The sequence below is a fragment of the Sceloporus undulatus genome, unplaced genomic scaffold, assembly GCF_019175285.1.
Source record: "Sceloporus undulatus isolate JIND9_A2432 ecotype Alabama unplaced genomic scaffold, SceUnd_v1.1 scaffold_13, whole genome shotgun sequence".
Taxonomy (NCBI): domain Eukaryota; kingdom Metazoa; phylum Chordata; class Lepidosauria; order Squamata; family Phrynosomatidae; genus Sceloporus; species Sceloporus undulatus.
In genome coordinates this window covers 3687528-3704485 of record NW_024802935.1, presented here as the reverse complement: position 1 = coordinate 3704485, position 16958 = coordinate 3687528, and the positions used below count along the sequence as shown (strand labels likewise).

Genomic DNA, 16958 nt, shown 5'->3' with positions numbered 1-16958 from the left:
GTGTCCAGGAAAACGGGGGGGGGGCTTCCACACCAAAGCCTCGCTTCGCCCACTCAGCGTGGCATTTGGCCACTGAAGCCGCGGGGTGGTATTTTTTGTGGAGGAGAAAGGCTTTCAAAGGAGAAAGGTGGAGTTGTGGGGGTTTAATGTGAGGAGTGGGTGGGAGGGGTCCACTTGTCCCCCCCCCCCGTGTAGTAATGGTGCGGCCCGTTCCTTCGGAGGGGCGTCGGCGGCTGCGGCGCCTCCCTTCGCCGTTCAGTGACACAGGGACCCGGCGCTGGGAGGCGGAGGAGGAGGCGCCTTCCTTCCAGCATGGCCGGGTCCGAAGAAGAAGAGGCAGCCGGGGCCGCCGCCTTGGCCGAGTCCTGCCGCCTGCGCCGCCGCCGCCGCCGCCGCCTTGGCCGCCCAGCCATGCCGGCCTTGCTCTTGTCGCTGGGCTTGGTCCTCTCCCGAGGCTGCTGCGGTGAGAAACTTTTCCCGCGGAGAAAGGAAGGCGCCTCCTCCACCTCCTTCTCCTCTTCCTCCTTCTCCTTCTCCGGACCAAACCAGTTCCCTTCGGAGCCAGGGCCGGGGAGGGACCTCCTCGGAGGGAAAACTTTTCGGACCAAGTTTTTTATCGTCTCTCGGAAGAGAAAGGGAGAGACCTCCTCCTCCTCCTCCTCCTCCTCTTTCTCGCCCCATAGTTTTCGGAGGGAAGAGTTTGATGAACCCCTGGGGTTAATGCTTGGCCGGCCGCCGCGCTTAGGTCCCGGGTGCATTTGGTAGACCGTTAGTGTGTGTTGTGTCGTTGTTGGGTGTGGAATGGCGGTGCGTCGAGGCGGCTGTTTATTCCCCGCGTAACGGGCCTGGAGAGGATGGCCAGGAGGCCCCGAGAAGAAAGGGGCGTGTGTGTGTGTGTGTGTGTGTGTGTTGTCGTTGTGTTGTGAGGAAGGGTCCCTTGTGTGTTGTGTTTTTCCTCACTTCGCTTGGACTCGGTTGAGGGAGGAGGCGTCAAAAGACTCCGTGGAGAAGAAGTGGGTGTGTATTGGGGGGGGGATGTGTTGCTTGTGTGTGTGTAGTGTTGTGCGGAAGGGTCCCTTGCGTGTTGTGTGTCTCGCCTCCCTTCGCGTGCACTCCGCAAACTAAGGGGTTAAGAGACTCAGAGAAGAAGGGGGTGTGGGGGTGTTTGTGGGGTTGTGTGTGTTGTGAGGGAGGGTCTTGTGTTGTGTGTCTCGGCTCCCTTCTTTGTTCACTTCGGACTGGAGGGGAGGGGAGGGTCGGCAGTTGTGAGGGGCTGAGAGACTCTGGGAATAAGTGTGTGTGTGTTGTTGTTGTGAGGAAGAGTGTGTTGTGTGTCTTTTCTCTCTTCGCGTGGACTCCACAACGTTGAAGGAAGACGGATGAGGGGTTGAGAATCAGAAAAGAAGTGTGTGTGTTAGTGTGTGTGTGTGTAGTGTTGTTGTGAGGGAGGGCCCGTTGTGTGTTGTGTGCCTCGGCTTCCCTCTTCTTAGATCTGGAGGGGAGGGCCGCATAACTATGAGGGGGAACAGTTGAGGGAGACTTCGAGAAGGGACCTGTGTGTGTGTGTGTGTGTGTGTGGTGTTGTGAGGAAGGACCCGTTGCGTGTTGTGTGTCTCGCCTCTCTTCGCGCGGACTCCGCAACGTTGAGGGAGGGCGGTTGAGGCGTTAAGAGACTCAGGGAAGAAGGGTGTGGGTGTGTGTTTGTGTGGGGTGTTGTGAGGAAGGGTACGTTGTGTGTTGTGTGCCTCGGGCCCCCCTTCTTTCACTTGAAACCTTGAGAGGAGGGTCGGAAGATGAAGGAACGCAGTTGTGAGGGGCTGAGAGAAGGGTGTGTGTTTGTGGTGTTGTGAGGAAGGGTCCCTTGCGTGTTGTGTGCCTCGCCTCCCTTCGCGTGGACTCAGCAAACTAACGTTAAAGGGTTAAGAGGCTCAGGGGAGAAGAAGCGTGTGTGTGTGTGTTTGTGTGGGCGTGTGTGGTGTTGTGAGGAAGGGTCTGTTGTGTGCTGTGTGTCTCGGGTCCCGCCTCCCTTCGCTTGGACCTGGAGAGCATGAAAGAAGATGAAAGAAGGCAGTTGTGAGGGGCTGAGAGACTCGGGGAAGAAGTATTTGTGTGTGTGTGGTGTTGTGAGGAAGGGTCCGTTGTGTGTTGTGTGCCTCTCTTCGCCTTGGAGAGGAAGCAAAAGAGGAAGGAGGAGAAGAGTTGAGGGAGACTTAGAGGAGAAAGGGAGGTGTGGGTCTGTGTGTGTGTTTGTGTGGATGTTTCGTGTCGTGAGGAAGGGCCCCTCGCGTGTTGTGCGTTGTGTGTTGTGTCGTTGCGTGCCGTGTCTCCTTGACGTGGACTCCCATCGCCTGACATTATTGAGGGAGAAACGTCCGAGGGGCTGAGAGACCCCGGAAAGAAGTGTCTGTTGTGTGTGTTCGTGTGGCGCTAGGAAGGGTCGGGTACACGTCTTGGGTCCCTTCACGTGTATTCCGTAACGTGAGGACGCCAAAACTCCAGCAAAAGGGGCTGACGAAGGGCTGAAGGGAATAAAACGGGCGTTGGGACTTTGGTTCCCTCCCCCGGGGGGGGGTGCCTTCTTGCTATTTATCCCAGGAATCAGTCTCCATATCTCCCCTCCATACACAAACACACAAGTGGAGGCGCCAGTGTGTGTGTGTGTGTGTGTGTGTAGGAGGGGGCCTTGAGCTTTGCATCTGCTGTTCACTTTTGTGGGAAGCACACTCCTCCGCCAGGCTTCCATGAATGCAAGCAAGCAAGCAGAGCGTTTTCTAGAGGGAAGAAAGGCTTTGCTTGCTGTCTGTGTGTGTGTGTTTTGTGGGTGCTGGGCCCTCCGCCTTGTTGTGTGGTTTGTTGTGGTCTCTGTTGCTGGGAGTTGGGGCTGTTGGGATTCCACTTGGGAGCGGTTATAAGTCTAGCATTCTGGGAGCCTCTGCTTGGAGGGCTGGGGCTGGAGGGGAAGGCAGCTTGCTATTGTTATGGTTAGGGTTATTTTGCTGGGCCTCAGCTGAGTCTGGGGCAGCCAGGGTTTTTGGGGAGGGAGGAGAGGCCGGTGTAGTTGTGTAGTAGCTGGCCCTCGCCCTTTCCTAAGCCTCCCTCCCTTCTGGGGAAAGGAGAGCCCATCTCCCCAAAGCACCTGGTTGCAAATCTTCAGGAGTAAACTCTCACACAGAGCGCCTGAAAGACCCACACACAGAAAACACACACCACCCTCACCCTACATAGTCTGTTTGATGTTGTAGCATGTATGAGTTGTACAGTCCAGAGCAGTGATGACAAACTTGTAGAGACTGAGTGCCCAAACCGCAACCTGTTTATCACAAAGTGCCACATCCCTCTGGCTTTCTAGTAACAAACAATGGCGAACTCTGTGCTGAGGTGATGGCATGTGTGCCCACAGAGAGGGCTCTGAGTGCCATCTCTGGCACTAGTGTGCCATAGGTTCGCCACCACTGGCCCAGAGTCTGCTTGGTCCAAGTTGTACCAAATGGATTGTGTTGCTTGTCGTGTGCCTTCCTGGGTTGCTAACGCCCAGGCTATCACCAGCCTGATTCTGCAGGACTGACTCCACCTAAGAGGACTTTTGCACACACACACACACACACACACACACACTCCAACTAGTTGAGACCTTTTGATGAAAGCCCTCAGCATAATAAGAGGTGTGGGGATAAATCAAAGTGTGTGTCTGTGTGTGTTGTGCCTTCGAGAATGATGTAGGTTTCATGGGGTTTCCTTGACAAGATTTCTTCAGCAAGGGTTTGCCATTGCTTTCCCCTGAGGCAGAGAGAGCAGGACTTGCCCAAGGGGGCTTCATAGCCAAGCTGGGAATCGAACCCTAGTCACCCCAGTCATCATCCATCACTCAAACCACTCTGCCACGCTGGCTCTTGTTTGTATCTGCTCCCTCCCCACTTTAAAACACTCCTTCTGTTTCTGGACCTCTAAGTATTAGGTCTTGGATGTTGCTGTTGTTGTGTGCCTTCAAGTCATTTTTGACTTGTGTTTAAGGCAAACCTATTATGGGGGTTTTTGGCGAGATTATTTCAGAGGACATTTACCATTGCCTTCCTCTGAGGCTGAGAGTATGTGACTTGCCCAAGGTCATCCACTGGGTTTCATGGCCAAGCTGGGAATTGAACACTAGTCTCCAAAGTTGTATTCATTACTTAAACCACTACACTATGCTGGCTCTTGCTTTTATTTCCTCCCTCCCTCCTTTGAAATACTCCTTTTATCTCTGGACCTCTTAAGAATTGGGTCTTGGTTGTTGTGCACCTTCAAGTCAAGGCAAACCTATCGTGGGGTTTTCTTGGCAAGATTTCTTCAGAAGAGGCTTTCCTTTGCCTTCCTCTGAGGCTGAAAGTGTGTGACATGCCCAAGGTCCTCCAGTGGGTTTCATGGCTGAGCTGGGAATTGAACTCTGGTCTCTAGGGTCGTAGTCTGACACTCAGACCACTAGGCTACTCTGGCTGAAATGGCTCAATTTGTTGCTTACTCTTGGTTTTATTTCCTCCCTCCTCCCCTTTAAAATATTCTTTTTATCTATGGATCCCTTTTAAGAATCCAGTCTTGTTAGATGATTCAAAAGATGTAAGTGTAGAAAGGGAATTATTGTTACATTAGCTATAAAGGTGAAGACATGAGAAAGGAACCCAAATGTTGTAATTCCATTTTGGAAGGTATTGAGGGTCTGTGTAAACAGTGGATGCTTGAAATGTGGCATATGAAGGTAGGTGTCTTGTGGCTTCTGAATATTTGTTCAATACTCTCCTACCTGTTCTTGAACAGTTTCACTCAGAAGTAGACTGGAAATTTCATGTGCACCTGCTTCCAAATAAAAGTACCGTATTTTCCGGCGTATAAGACGACCCCCAACTTTTCCACTTAAAATATAGTGTTTGGGATATACTCGCCATATAAGACTACCCCTCTTTCAATGCACACCAAATAAAAATTTAAAAATCAGATTTGATTTCAATATGGTAATTTTAATTAAGATGCTTATGACATGCAGGTACTTAGCAGGAAAACCTGTTGTATACAAAGCCTGCTTGGATTGGATTGTATACAAAGCCTGCAGATGCTCCAATCTGGCTAGGTAGTTTCAGCACCCACCCTATAAGACGAAACCCAGCATATAAGACGACCCCTGACTTTTGAGAAAATTTTCCTGGGTTAAAAAGTAGTCTTATATGTCAGAAAATACAGTATGTATGTTTACAGCCCCCATATAATGGCTCTTATGTGGGTACATGCTTCACTTCTAACTGGTTTTGGTGCCCCAAAGTCTGGTATGAAGGGGGAAGTCAGACATCCCTGCTTATAAGCTGAGCTGCTGTGGGTGAGTATAGGCTGCCTTAGAAGATATAGGAAGCTACTTGTGAAGTGTGTTAGTTGTCTGAGTTTAGTTCAAGAGGGTGGCAGAAGAACTGGAGTATGTGATCTTTCCTAATAGCAATGATTTTGGTTTGTGACCTGGAGGAGCAGATTAAGGGAAGGGTTAATAAACTATCTTCAGCATGATAGAAAAATAGCTCATGATCAGAAGACAGTAGATCAACTTTCACATCTGCTGCTGTTCTTGAGTCTCCCTTCCAAGAGTTCTCTTTTCCCTGATTGAAATGATCAATGGACAAATTCATGACTCTAGCAGGAGAAAAAGAGCTGAGATCAGGGGGAAATGATTCAGTTATAGTTCAGTTTGTAAAAAGCTTTGTCATAGTTCTTAAGCTTTTACTAGACCTAGTATAGACCACTTTTCTGAACTGTCAGGAATGAAGTTTTGATTCTTTTGATAGACGGGAGCTTTTTGTGTATATCATGCTGTGTTCTAGGACAAGACAAGGGATACCTGCTTATATTGTACCCAAGCGGTTGTTCATCCATTACACAGGCTGTCATTTTCTGTAGACATGGATCGATACCTGCTGTGCAATTGTGTTATGTGACTTACAGGTTTTGGGTGCGCATGAACTACCTCCGTACTTCAGAGGAACAAGATAACTAATTTTAGCACACCCTGTTTTTATTTTATTGAGATCCTATCTATAGTTGTGTTTTCTTTGAAACATCAATTATTTTTGAGTGAAAGATAATATCTACAAGATTTAGCAGAAACTTTTTATTGATTGATGTTTAAGATGTGGTCTGTAATGTCTGTTATCACTAAAATTCTGTGAATAAAAAATATATAGATGATGGGCAAAAGGGAATACTTTATGATCATACATGTTGATGTGATGAGGGAGTCATAACCAAATTGAGATGTATACATTTTAAGAGTTAGCTTTGGTTTGTTTGGGCTGTGAAGAAAGGCTAGCACTTATTCGGGTTTCAGATTTTAACATCAAACATCTCATTACTGAACTTTGCTTTCAGTGTGGCACCTAGAGTCCAGATCTTTCTCAGAACAGAAGTGAAATGCCTCAGCACTCCAGGAATTTGCCCACAATATGTGGAAATGGGGTGAATATTTGCAGTCTGTCTCTCTTTGTTTATGCAAGATGGCTGTTGCTTCATCTCCAGTGCTCAGCTGGCACCTGCTTTGTATACAAGATTGGGCAGTGGATATTATAAGAAAAGCTGATCATCAGTTGGAGAATAAGTATAGATGGGGAATCCATATTCTCTATTTTCTCTTTGTGACTAGTTTTAAAAAGCATGGAGCAGATGGTAGACTGCTTAGATCTATTTTTTCTCTAGCTTTTGTAAAATAATATCAGATGGAACCGGATCAAAAACCTTGTTGAAGTCCAAATAATGTTACTCATTTCATTCTCTCCTTGCACTAACAGCATTACCATGTCAGAGTGGGATACTTAAGTTAGTTTGGAACTAGAATTGTAGCCTAATTCCCTTCAAGGTGAACTGAATATAAGGCTTTGCTAGTAAATGATTTAGCTGGCATCATAGGTTGGGGGTAAGCAGTGTGGTGCCTATAGACATTTCTTCTTAACAAGTGTAAAATGCTATATTGATACTATCTTGTTATTTTCCCCCTCAAAGAAATAGATGTCCAGGAATGGTTCACAGTGAGTTACTGTCAAAACAAGCCAACAAACAAAAAACAAACCAACTGGGATACATTCAGTGAAATCTACCGGTGAAACAAGAGACATACCGATAATGTGTTTCATTCATTCATAGGAGAAATTTCTGTTTTGATTCTATGCAAGCGCCCCCCCCCCCCCCCGAAAGTCTTAAGAGCATTAATAGGCTGAAACATGTTAGGCTTTTCAACTCATAAAGAGACCGTCCTCTGAGCATTTGAGACTTGTCTCTTCTGCAGAGTAAAACACTGGCCTCCAGCCATGCTTATTTCCCTGAATAATCTTGAGCTCTCATTAAAAGGAATAGGGTATTGTTTTTCTGTGAAGTGGGTACTGTGTGGCTGATTCAGCCCACCACAACAGATAATTTGTGATTGGTCACCCCCATAGCAGCCATTTTCTGGTTGTTCCTATGATACTTTCAGAAGATTCCAGAAGTGCTCACTTGCTCCTATAAGGTGGAGCAGATATCATCAGATGTCATACTAGGTTTGTCCAAGCCTTCAGTGTTTAATGTTATGTCTTCTGCAGATGTTATCTGAGCTAGGTAAAGAAGACTTGGCTCTTCCTGTTGCCTGTGTGGAATAATTTGAGAGGGGTAGGGCTTGATAGAAATTTGGGAAATCATGATTCATATTTTACGTGGTGTGTTATATCCCAAATTTTAACAAGTATGCATAGTATCATTCAGATCCTTCATTGAGGGAAATTTTGCCAGTTGAAGACAAGGTGTTTCCTGCTTCTCTAGCCCTATGGACAACTCAGTGGGGTTGTAATGTCAATGAAGAGTCATGTTATTAATCATGCAACCACATCTGTATGTGTGTATTCCAGTCTGCGGTATGTACTTGAAGACTTGCTTATAGAAGAGCATCAGATGAAATAAAGAACAAAACTCCTGGTTGTGTAGAAAAAGGAATTTCAGCAGGTATTGCGTGTAATGAGAGTAGCACTTGCTGACAATATCTCTTTCACACTACCACTAAAGGTATAGGAACCCTGTCCTTTATTTCATTTTGCAACCCTAGCTGGTAAGCATGACATATCAGATTTGGGTGGATTTACTACAGTAGCTAAAATTTTCACCTATATCTACATCATCATTCTCATCAAGGGCTTAAATTGTTAGTACAAAACCCTCAGTTAATTAAGATTTCATTAGAGGATCCTGAAGCCTAATTCAGTTTATTAATTAGGAAAATGTTAATGTGTCAAGTAAAACATTGTGCTGTTAGTAGAAAAATCCTTAGAAGAAATCCTGAGAAAACATAGTACAGTATTATATATTACTGAAGGAAACTACAGTATTAATCGGATGGTCATAAGTCGACAGGCAACTTGGGTGCAGGCAAGTGGGAGCGATTGTGGAGAAAGTCCTCTGGGAGGTTGCCGTCAATCTGGTCTTTGTGGACTGCAACAAATTCCTCCCAGAGGATCTGAGTGCACGGGGTGGGTTATACGGAAGGAGAGATCCCTTAAATAGGTTGGGCCCAAGCCATTACTTTGTCCTTTAGGGGGATGTGTGACCCTGTCCAGGACTGGTTGACAAATCTCCGTCCCTGGCCTTGGGGTACCTATCATGAGTACCTCAGTTTTCTCTGGATTCAACTTTGTTTGTTTTCCCTCATCCAGCCCATTACTGACCCTAGGCAATCATCCAGAGGAGAGATGCCATCCTTAGTCACTGTAACAGTTAGAGACATGGAAAGATAAATCTAGGTGTCGCCAGATGATCTCGTCCAACGGCTTCATGTAAACGTTAAATAGCATGGGGGATAGAATGACACCTTGAGGGATGCCAGATGTCAGCTCTCTCTTAGAGGAGCAGCTATCCCCCAGCCTCACCTTCTGGAATCTGCCCAAGAGGTAGGAGCAGAATCACTGAAGCGCAGTGCCCCCAATACCTAGCTCCCTCAGGCGTTCCAGAAGGATACTATGGTTGATGGTATAGAAGGCCGCTGAGATGTCCAAGAGCACTAACAGGGTCACACTTCCCTTGTCGATGGTCAGACGGAGATCATCGACTAAGGCGACCATGACAGTCTCAACTCCGTATCCTGCCCTGAAGCCAGTTTGAAATGGGTCCAGATAATTGGTTTCATCCAAGACAGCTTGGAGTTGGAAGACGACTCCCCTCTCGATCACTTTGCCCAAGACTGGTAAAAGGGAGACCAGTTTGTAGTTGTTTCTAATCAGGGGATCCAGGAAGGGTTTCTTTAAAAGCGGTTTCACTGTCACTTGTTTCAAATTGGATGGAAATATTCCCTCCTGAAAGGATTCATTTATTATAAGTTGTAATTATATTTTTATTGCATCCCCTCCCTGAACGGTCAGCCATGATGGGCAAGGATCGAGGGCGCACGTCATCTTCCCTACACTTCCAAGGAGCTTGTCCACTTCGTTGGTATTTACAAACTCAAAGTGATCTAGTTTAATGGGGTCCACGGAGTCACTGGATACCTCTCTTATTGTTTCTGATATAATGCCGGCATCAAGATCAGCCCATATCCAAGAGATTTTATCTGCGAAGAAATTGTTAAAAGCATCACAGCAGGCTGTGATTGGTGTCAATAAAGGGTTCAGTATATGCTGAAAGCTGTGAGGGAGCCTGCAGGGCGCAAGGGGCTGTGCGTCCCATTAAGAGTAATGGGGTGCGTGTCCATGGCTCGAGCATATGTGTTTTTTTACGCGGGGGCAGAACAAATCCCCCATGTTAAAAAAGGGCGCACTGTACATATAAATAATACATAACAATACAGGAAAGGGTTCAGGCAACAAACTAAATTTGTCAAATAGCAAATAATAGTCACACACTGCCTGGGAACGCTTCTCTGAACAGGATGGTCTTCAACTCAGTTTTGAAACTAGTTAAAGAAGTGATGAGCCATGCTCGTGGGGGAAGGAGGTTCCAGGAGTGAGGGGCAGCAAGTGAAAAGTGATGAATCCGGGACGGGGCAGAGAAAATCCTGGGCTGAGACAGCAGACCTTGACTACCAGAGTGGAGGGCCTGAGCAGGAAGGTGAGGAGAATGAAGGTCTGATAAACAAGGAGGGGCTTTAAAAGTCAGCAACAGGAGCTTATACTGAATACGGAAGGGGAAGGGGAGCCAGTGAAGGGACGATAATAAAGGGGTGATATGGTCGGAGAGGTGGGCGGATGTAATAATGTGTGCAGCTGAGTTCTGGACAGAAATTAAAGGACGGAGGTGAGAGTGAGTAAGTCCTGCCAGAAGGAGGTTACAGTAGTCTAGTTGTGAGACGACCAGAGCGTGGACCAGAGTCTTGGTAGTAGAGGCCGAAAGAAATGGGCATATTTTTACTATATTGTAGAGAAAGAATCTACAGGCCTTGGCTGTGGCCTGGATCTGGGGGATACACAACAGAAGAATAAAAAATGAAACCAAGACTGTGGGTTTCCTGGACCGGTCGAATAGAGATATCGTCGATAGAAACAGAAAAGGAGCATTGGAGGGAGGGCTTAGGTGGAAAGACAAGAAGCTCCGTTTTGGATATGTTGAGCTTCAAACGCCAATGGCGCATTCACTGAGAAACATCTGTAAGACAAGATGAAACTTGTTCAAGACCTGGAGAAAGTTCAGGGGTGGAAAGATATAGCTGAGTGTCATCGGCTGATAACTTTTCCTAGGGACATTGTGTAGAGAGAAAACAGAAGGGGACCCAGAACAGAGCCCCGAGGAACAACAGATAAGGGAACAGAGGACGAGGTCTGACCACCCAAGACCACTGCAAAAGATCTATCTGACAAATAAGATCTAAACCAGTCAAGAACAGAGTCCGAGAACCCAAGGTCAGAAAGTATGTCAACTAGAAGACCGTGATCAACAGTGTCAAAGGCCGCAGACAAATCAAGAAGAACGAGAACAGAATAAAGGCCATTAGCCTTGGCCCGAAAAAGATCATCCGAGATCTTAGTGAGAGCTGTCTCTATAGAATGCTGTGGGCAGAAACCGGACTGAAAGGGATCGAGAATGGAGTTGGCTTCAAGAAACTCAAGACAGTGAGAATAAATGACCCATTCTAAAACCTTAGAAAGAAAAAGTAGAAGAGAAATCGGATGATAGAAGAAGGGTCAAGAGAAGGTTTTTTTTAGAATAGGAGAAACCAAAGCATGTTTAAAGATGGAAGGGAAAGAACACGTAGAGAGAGAAAGATTACAGATATAGAGAAACAAGGGCAGAAAAGAGGGAACTTAAGAAATTAGGAGATGAGTAGGAATTGGAACGAGAAAACAAGTTGCAGGTTTGAATGAGTTCAGCAGTGTAGAGAGTTCTTCCAAAGAAACAGGAGGAAACACAGACATTTTTTAGGTGAGAGTGATAGAAGATTAGGAGTAGAAGAAGAATCAGGAGGGACCATATCAGAGCAAATAGTAGTAATCTTTGAGATGAAATAGTGAAATTGTTAGGAGAGAATGATGAAGAGACAGGGGGAGAAGGAGGTTTAAGCAAAGTGTTGAAGGTGGAGAACAAAAGCTGTGGGCGCCTCTCATTGGCGGAAATCAATGATTTGTAATAATTCTGTTTAACCATGGACAGGGTGTGTGAAAAGGAAGAAAGAACAAATTTGTAATGAATAAAATCAGCCCACTCCCTGGACTTTTTCCAAAGGCGTTTGGCCTCATTCAAATTATAGTGGAGTCTCGTCTTCACAAAAGATTTTTGCATTTTGAGGTGTGTGCCTAAGAGGTTTTTTTAAGAGGGCATTCAAAATTAGAAAGTACGGTTGGGACAGAGCTGTGTACAGATACAGGCATGCTCATCAGTAAGACATGATGGACTGTAGCTTCTGTTGAGAATAAGCATGGTGCCAAGTATGGTGCTGGTGGGAAGTAACATAGCTAACAGGATGGCCAAAAACCATCAGCTGGTCAGTAAAAAATAAAGGGGACATCTACCATTAATTTGTAGTTCTTGTACGCTTTCAAGTCATTTCCAGCATATGGTGATCCTAAAGCAAACTTAACACATGGTTTTCCTGGCAGTATTTGTTCAGAGGGGCATTTCTCAGAGGCGAGAGAGTGTGACTTACCCAAGGTCACCCAGTGGATTTCCGAGGCCAAGGGTGGTTTTGAACTCTGGTCTCCAGAGTTGTAGTCCAGTGCTCAAGCCACTATACCGGTCTGTCTTTACATTACATTACTGCACTAAATCGTACTTGAAAGCAAGTGAAAATTCTTCTTTGTGATCTCTGCGAAGCACACAAATGGGTTATTCTGCGCCTGCACAGCACTTCCGGATTCTACTGGAATCACTAGGGAAGACTTTTTGTCAGTAGCTCTATATAGGCAGGATGTTTTTTCCCCACCTTGTCACTATTTTGATCTTGAAAAAGGAGAGCTGCAAGAATTTTGGAAGTCCTCATTTCTCACTCAGAAGAGAATGAATGAAGTTGAAAAGACAATACAGAAAGTTGATTCAGGGAACAAAACAAAAATTTAAAATATAAGCCAGACCCACCTCATCCCTTGCCCCTGCTAGGATTGAGTAGTGTGTGCTTAACAGCTACCATCAGTATGAGGTAGATACCATCAGTATGAGAGGAAGATTGCATTACAGATGGATTTACACAATATAGGATGACACAGCCCTGAATTTGCAAGACAATAGTATCTTTTGGAGGCCTCACATTCATAGGGTCACTATAATTTGAAGCCAACTTGAGGTATACAGCAACTCACCTACAATTTTGAAAAGTTGGGATAGATGCTTAAGTCTTTTCAATTCCAATAGTTTGTCCCACTCAAAATCAATACCTAAATATTTTATTAATTTGTTTGGACCTAACTATTTAGGTTAAGGGGATGGATAGGTATTTCTTTTTATCTAGGAGACGGTGAAAAAAGTTACGGAAACACTAAGTGAACCAAGGAATTTTGAGAACCTCTGGTGTAGACAAAAAAAAAAAAAATACAAGTTTAACAGGTGTCTAGACATGATTTAAGTTGCCCTGTTTGTGCTGAGACTGTTTCTTCTGGGCTGCTGGAGAAGAGAGGAAGAAGGAAAGATTCCATTGGTGGCATGAATTTCTGTTGATGGGCTGCTCCCCTTTAGTTTAAAATAGCCCATATCTTGTGAGTTATAGCAGTGAAAAAAGAGGTTAACTGTGAAGCCTTCTGTTAAAAGAGAAATCAACAGGGCAGGGCAAAGAACAGTTTTCTATAACTACTTCTGTATCTGTTGGATTCGGCACACTGTGTGTATATTTGCCTTTAGGTTACCTGTGGACATGTGGTAACCACATATGTTTCATAGTGTTTCTTAGGCAAGGAATACCACCAAGGAATACAGGTGCTGCAGGCTGTATTTTAGAGCAGGAATTGGCAAAAGAGGTGATTTTGCCAATTCCTGCTCTAAAATATAGCCTGCAGCGCCTGTATTCCTTGGTGGTCTCCCATCTAAGAATTAGCTAGAGCTGACCCTGTTTAGCTTCCAAGATCAAATAGGATCTGGTGCCTTTAGGGTATTTGGGTCCTTGAGACATGCTAGGGTAGGATTAAATAAGATAGAAAGTCAACAGAAGATAGCATTGAACTTTAATGCCAAGCTGTGAGCAGTTTGGTAGGTGCTTTATGTATAATGCTTGATGATATCACCAGGGACTATCCCTAGGTCTCAGGTTTTGGCTAGAAACCTTAGGGCCTGGAATGATTCTGAACTGGCAACCCTACTACATATGTAGATCATAGTTCCACACTAGACTTGTGGTCAGTTCATCATCTGTTGGGCAACCTTCTGGTGACAAAATGTACTGTACTTACTGTAGTGTACTGTACTGTACTGTACTTTACTGTTGGTCCTGAGACAGCAGACATATAGTTTACTCCCAGGCCTGTATTCAATGCCTTACCAGCTTGGAAGAATCCGCCAGAGCCTGCCAATCTCTGGTACTGTACTGCCTTTCAGAGCCCTGGGTTGCCTCCATACCATGATGCAGAGGCAGAAAGGCCAAAATGCTGGATATTTTATATAAAATCAGAGATTGATTATCAATTCATGAGGAGAAACATTGCTCTGCCCTGGAACTGGCTGTTGTTCTAAGGTTCCCCAAGATTTGGAACCAAACACTGGAACATGTTAGTATTGTAAGATAAGCTTCATTGATAATAAGTGATGCAGCAGGCTTGTTTTCTTTTGATCCAGAGATGAGAACATGAACCAGTGAAAAAAATTACAACAGAAGAGATTCTACAAAAACATTAGGAAGCACTTTTGTACTGCTAGAGCTATTCAGCAATGGAATAGACTGCTTTGGATGGAAATGGACTCTCTTTAAACAGAAGTTGGATGCAGATCTTTCAGCAGTGTTTTAGTGGTATATTCCTGCATGGCAGGGGATTGGACTACCATATATACTGATGTATAAGTCGACCTCAAGTCAAGGGCAGTTTTTGGATCCAAAATCATGGATTTTGATATGACCCATGGATAAGTCGAGAGTCAAACACTGGAGGATGTTACAAAAGATCTAAAGGGGGTAACAAAGCACCACTTCCCTCTCTATATCTCTCTCTCTGGACATCTCCCAAGCATCAGTCTCAGCATGGAAAGAGGGAAACAAACCTTGGCACACACACACACTCTTCCCCTTACAAAAAAGGAGGACAGACCCCGCTCTTTCTCTGCTCTCCACCCCAAGGACCCCCAAGGATCAGGGCTTGCAAAAAAGGAGGACAGACCTTTCTCTCGCTTTGCCTTTCACCTCCAGGATTTCCAGGCAAAACAGGGGACAAGCCAGGGCATACAATATGTTTGTGTCCTTTGACTCAGCAGCAGCTTTTTAGCTCTGTCTGTGCGGGAAGGCTGAGAGGGAAAACAAAGACACACACACACAGAGCAGAGGGAGAGAGAAGGAGAGCGCATGCTGGGGCTTCAAACGGAGCCATTACAAGGCTAGGGAGGAAGGTGGGCACTTCTTATTTCAGGAAATTTATAAGCATAAACTCATTGCCCCATCTATAAGTCTACCCATGATTTTGGAGTCCGTTTTGTGGCATAAATTTTTCGACTTACAGTCAAGTATATACGGTAGGTGGCTCTTGTTCTTTTTAACATTAAGATTCTATAAGACTCCTGGAATAAGAAGGAGGAGTTTCACGTTTCATGGCAGGGGAGTTAAAAAGTTGGAAGACAGGTTCAACCCTGTCCGCTGTTTTGGGAACAAGATACAGAACCTGCTCTCAGGCACATAAACATACCATTTGTCTGCCACTTGCTGTTGGACCTCTGTGATGTCTTCTCCATCAGACAGCCTGATGGTGGCTCCCGGGTACAGTAAGATGAGGCTTTTGAACTGCACAGGAATTAGACAGTGTGAAGGGGAGATGATGATGATGATGATGATGATGATCAGGCATCATCAAAACATATCCAGAAACACCATGCTTATGATGTTTTTCATTATGTGTGTATAGTTACAGAAAACTGCACAAAGTAAAAACAAAAATGCTATGCCAAGAATTTTCAGTACATTGGATTGAAGAACCAGTGGTATGGACTCTTGTGTCTAAGGAGGAGAAAGAGACAAGAAAATGAGGAGGGTTCTATTCCAAAGATTTTAGGATTAATATAGATTGAAGTATATAGGATTAATATAGATTGGGACATGTTAGGTTTTTCAGTATACTGATTTGAAATACTTCACATAGATTAATTAATGTGCAGAAGAGGATAACAAAAAGAGGGTAGATTTTCATTCCAAATATTTTAGATTCAACATTATTAGGGTTAGCAATAACCTCCAGTGCTAGGGTTATTAGTACACTAATCTGGGAGATGTTTGTGTGGTCTGATCTGCTATCCTCTCCTCCTATACTCTGATCCATCTGTTCAGAAGTATAGAATGGAATTCCCCTTCCCTCCACCTCTACATGGATGAGTGTGGAAGAGGAGGAAGAGGAAGTGGAACACTAGATAATTGAGTTTTACCATCACTATTGCCAAGCTTCCTTTCCTGAAGGTGAATTTTCTCATTCCTCAGTTCTTTGAAATAATAAAAAATAAATTACCACAGTTTAATAGCTGTGCCTTTTTCACAACCACTGCACCTATTTTCATTGAGCACAGGTCCTGGGCACTATTCGCTCAAGCTGAAATGCAGAAATCCAGTTGCTCGTGCTGCTGCTGTTGCAGTTGCATAGGGCCTGGGAGTAGGAGCTGGGGTGGCAGCTGCAGCTGAACCTCAGTGTCTCCCAGACCAGCTGCTTACAGGAAAGGAAAATTTAAAATATGTTGGTTGTGCCACTTTGAGCTTGTTGGGATACCCTCAGGTGCTAGGTTGCGCAATTTGTGAACTCCTACACTAAATCGGATACTGATTGTAGTGAAGTCTAGCCCTCCTTGTGGTTAGTGTTAATTATTAATTTATTTGGTTCAAACGTCCTCTCCATTTCTTTCTAGTTTCTGGCTTTTGGGCAAAAACTGCCTGAAATTCTATAAATGTTGGCTTGTTAATTTTTGAATGCCTGCTTAATTTGTACTATCTTGCAGGTAAATTCTTCTTGGCAGAATTTACTGCTAGAAGAGTACTTTTCAGATGAAGTGAAATCATCTACACTCTTATTTGGGACTCATTTATAAAATAGCTCCCCCTTTGTAGGGCTGGCACTAGATTTAGCTGAGCAAGAATATGGGCAGATGGATAGCACTAATAAATTGTTCTGCTGTAAGTTACAGGCAAAATGAAAGCTAACTTTAGAGATTTTCTGGGTATCTCTTTGGGTATATGTTTGGTCTTCATCCTATTTCTGTCCACAGGTGTGTCCTTATTGCTCTGTCATCTATTTTAAAGGGTATGGATCTAGGCAGCTGATCGTTCTGTCACTCTGTATACTTTCACTTTGATTTGGGAGACATTTTGATCACACTTTCACATCCAAGTTTTAAGTTGT

The 16958-nt window shown here is 44.8% G+C and overlaps 1 protein-coding gene across 5 annotated transcripts in view; it reads left to right on the top strand.

Moving 5' to 3' along the window:
• The first annotated feature begins 257 nt into the window (after positions 1–257).
• LOC121917245 (nectin-3-like) overlaps positions 258–16958 on the top strand; it is a 90329-nt gene continuing 73628 nt past the window's right edge. For 2 of the 5 annotated variants that reach the window (XM_042443011.1, XM_042443007.1), the window contains exon 1: positions 260–463. In XM_042443011.1, the coding sequence (XP_042298945.1) occupies positions 313–463 (151 nt within the window). In that variant the 5' untranslated portion in view covers positions 260–312. Of the gene's footprint in view, positions 464–16958 lie in introns of all 5 variants that reach the window. The other 3 variants (XM_042443010.1, XM_042443009.1, XM_042443008.1) reach the window with 3 other exon arrangements.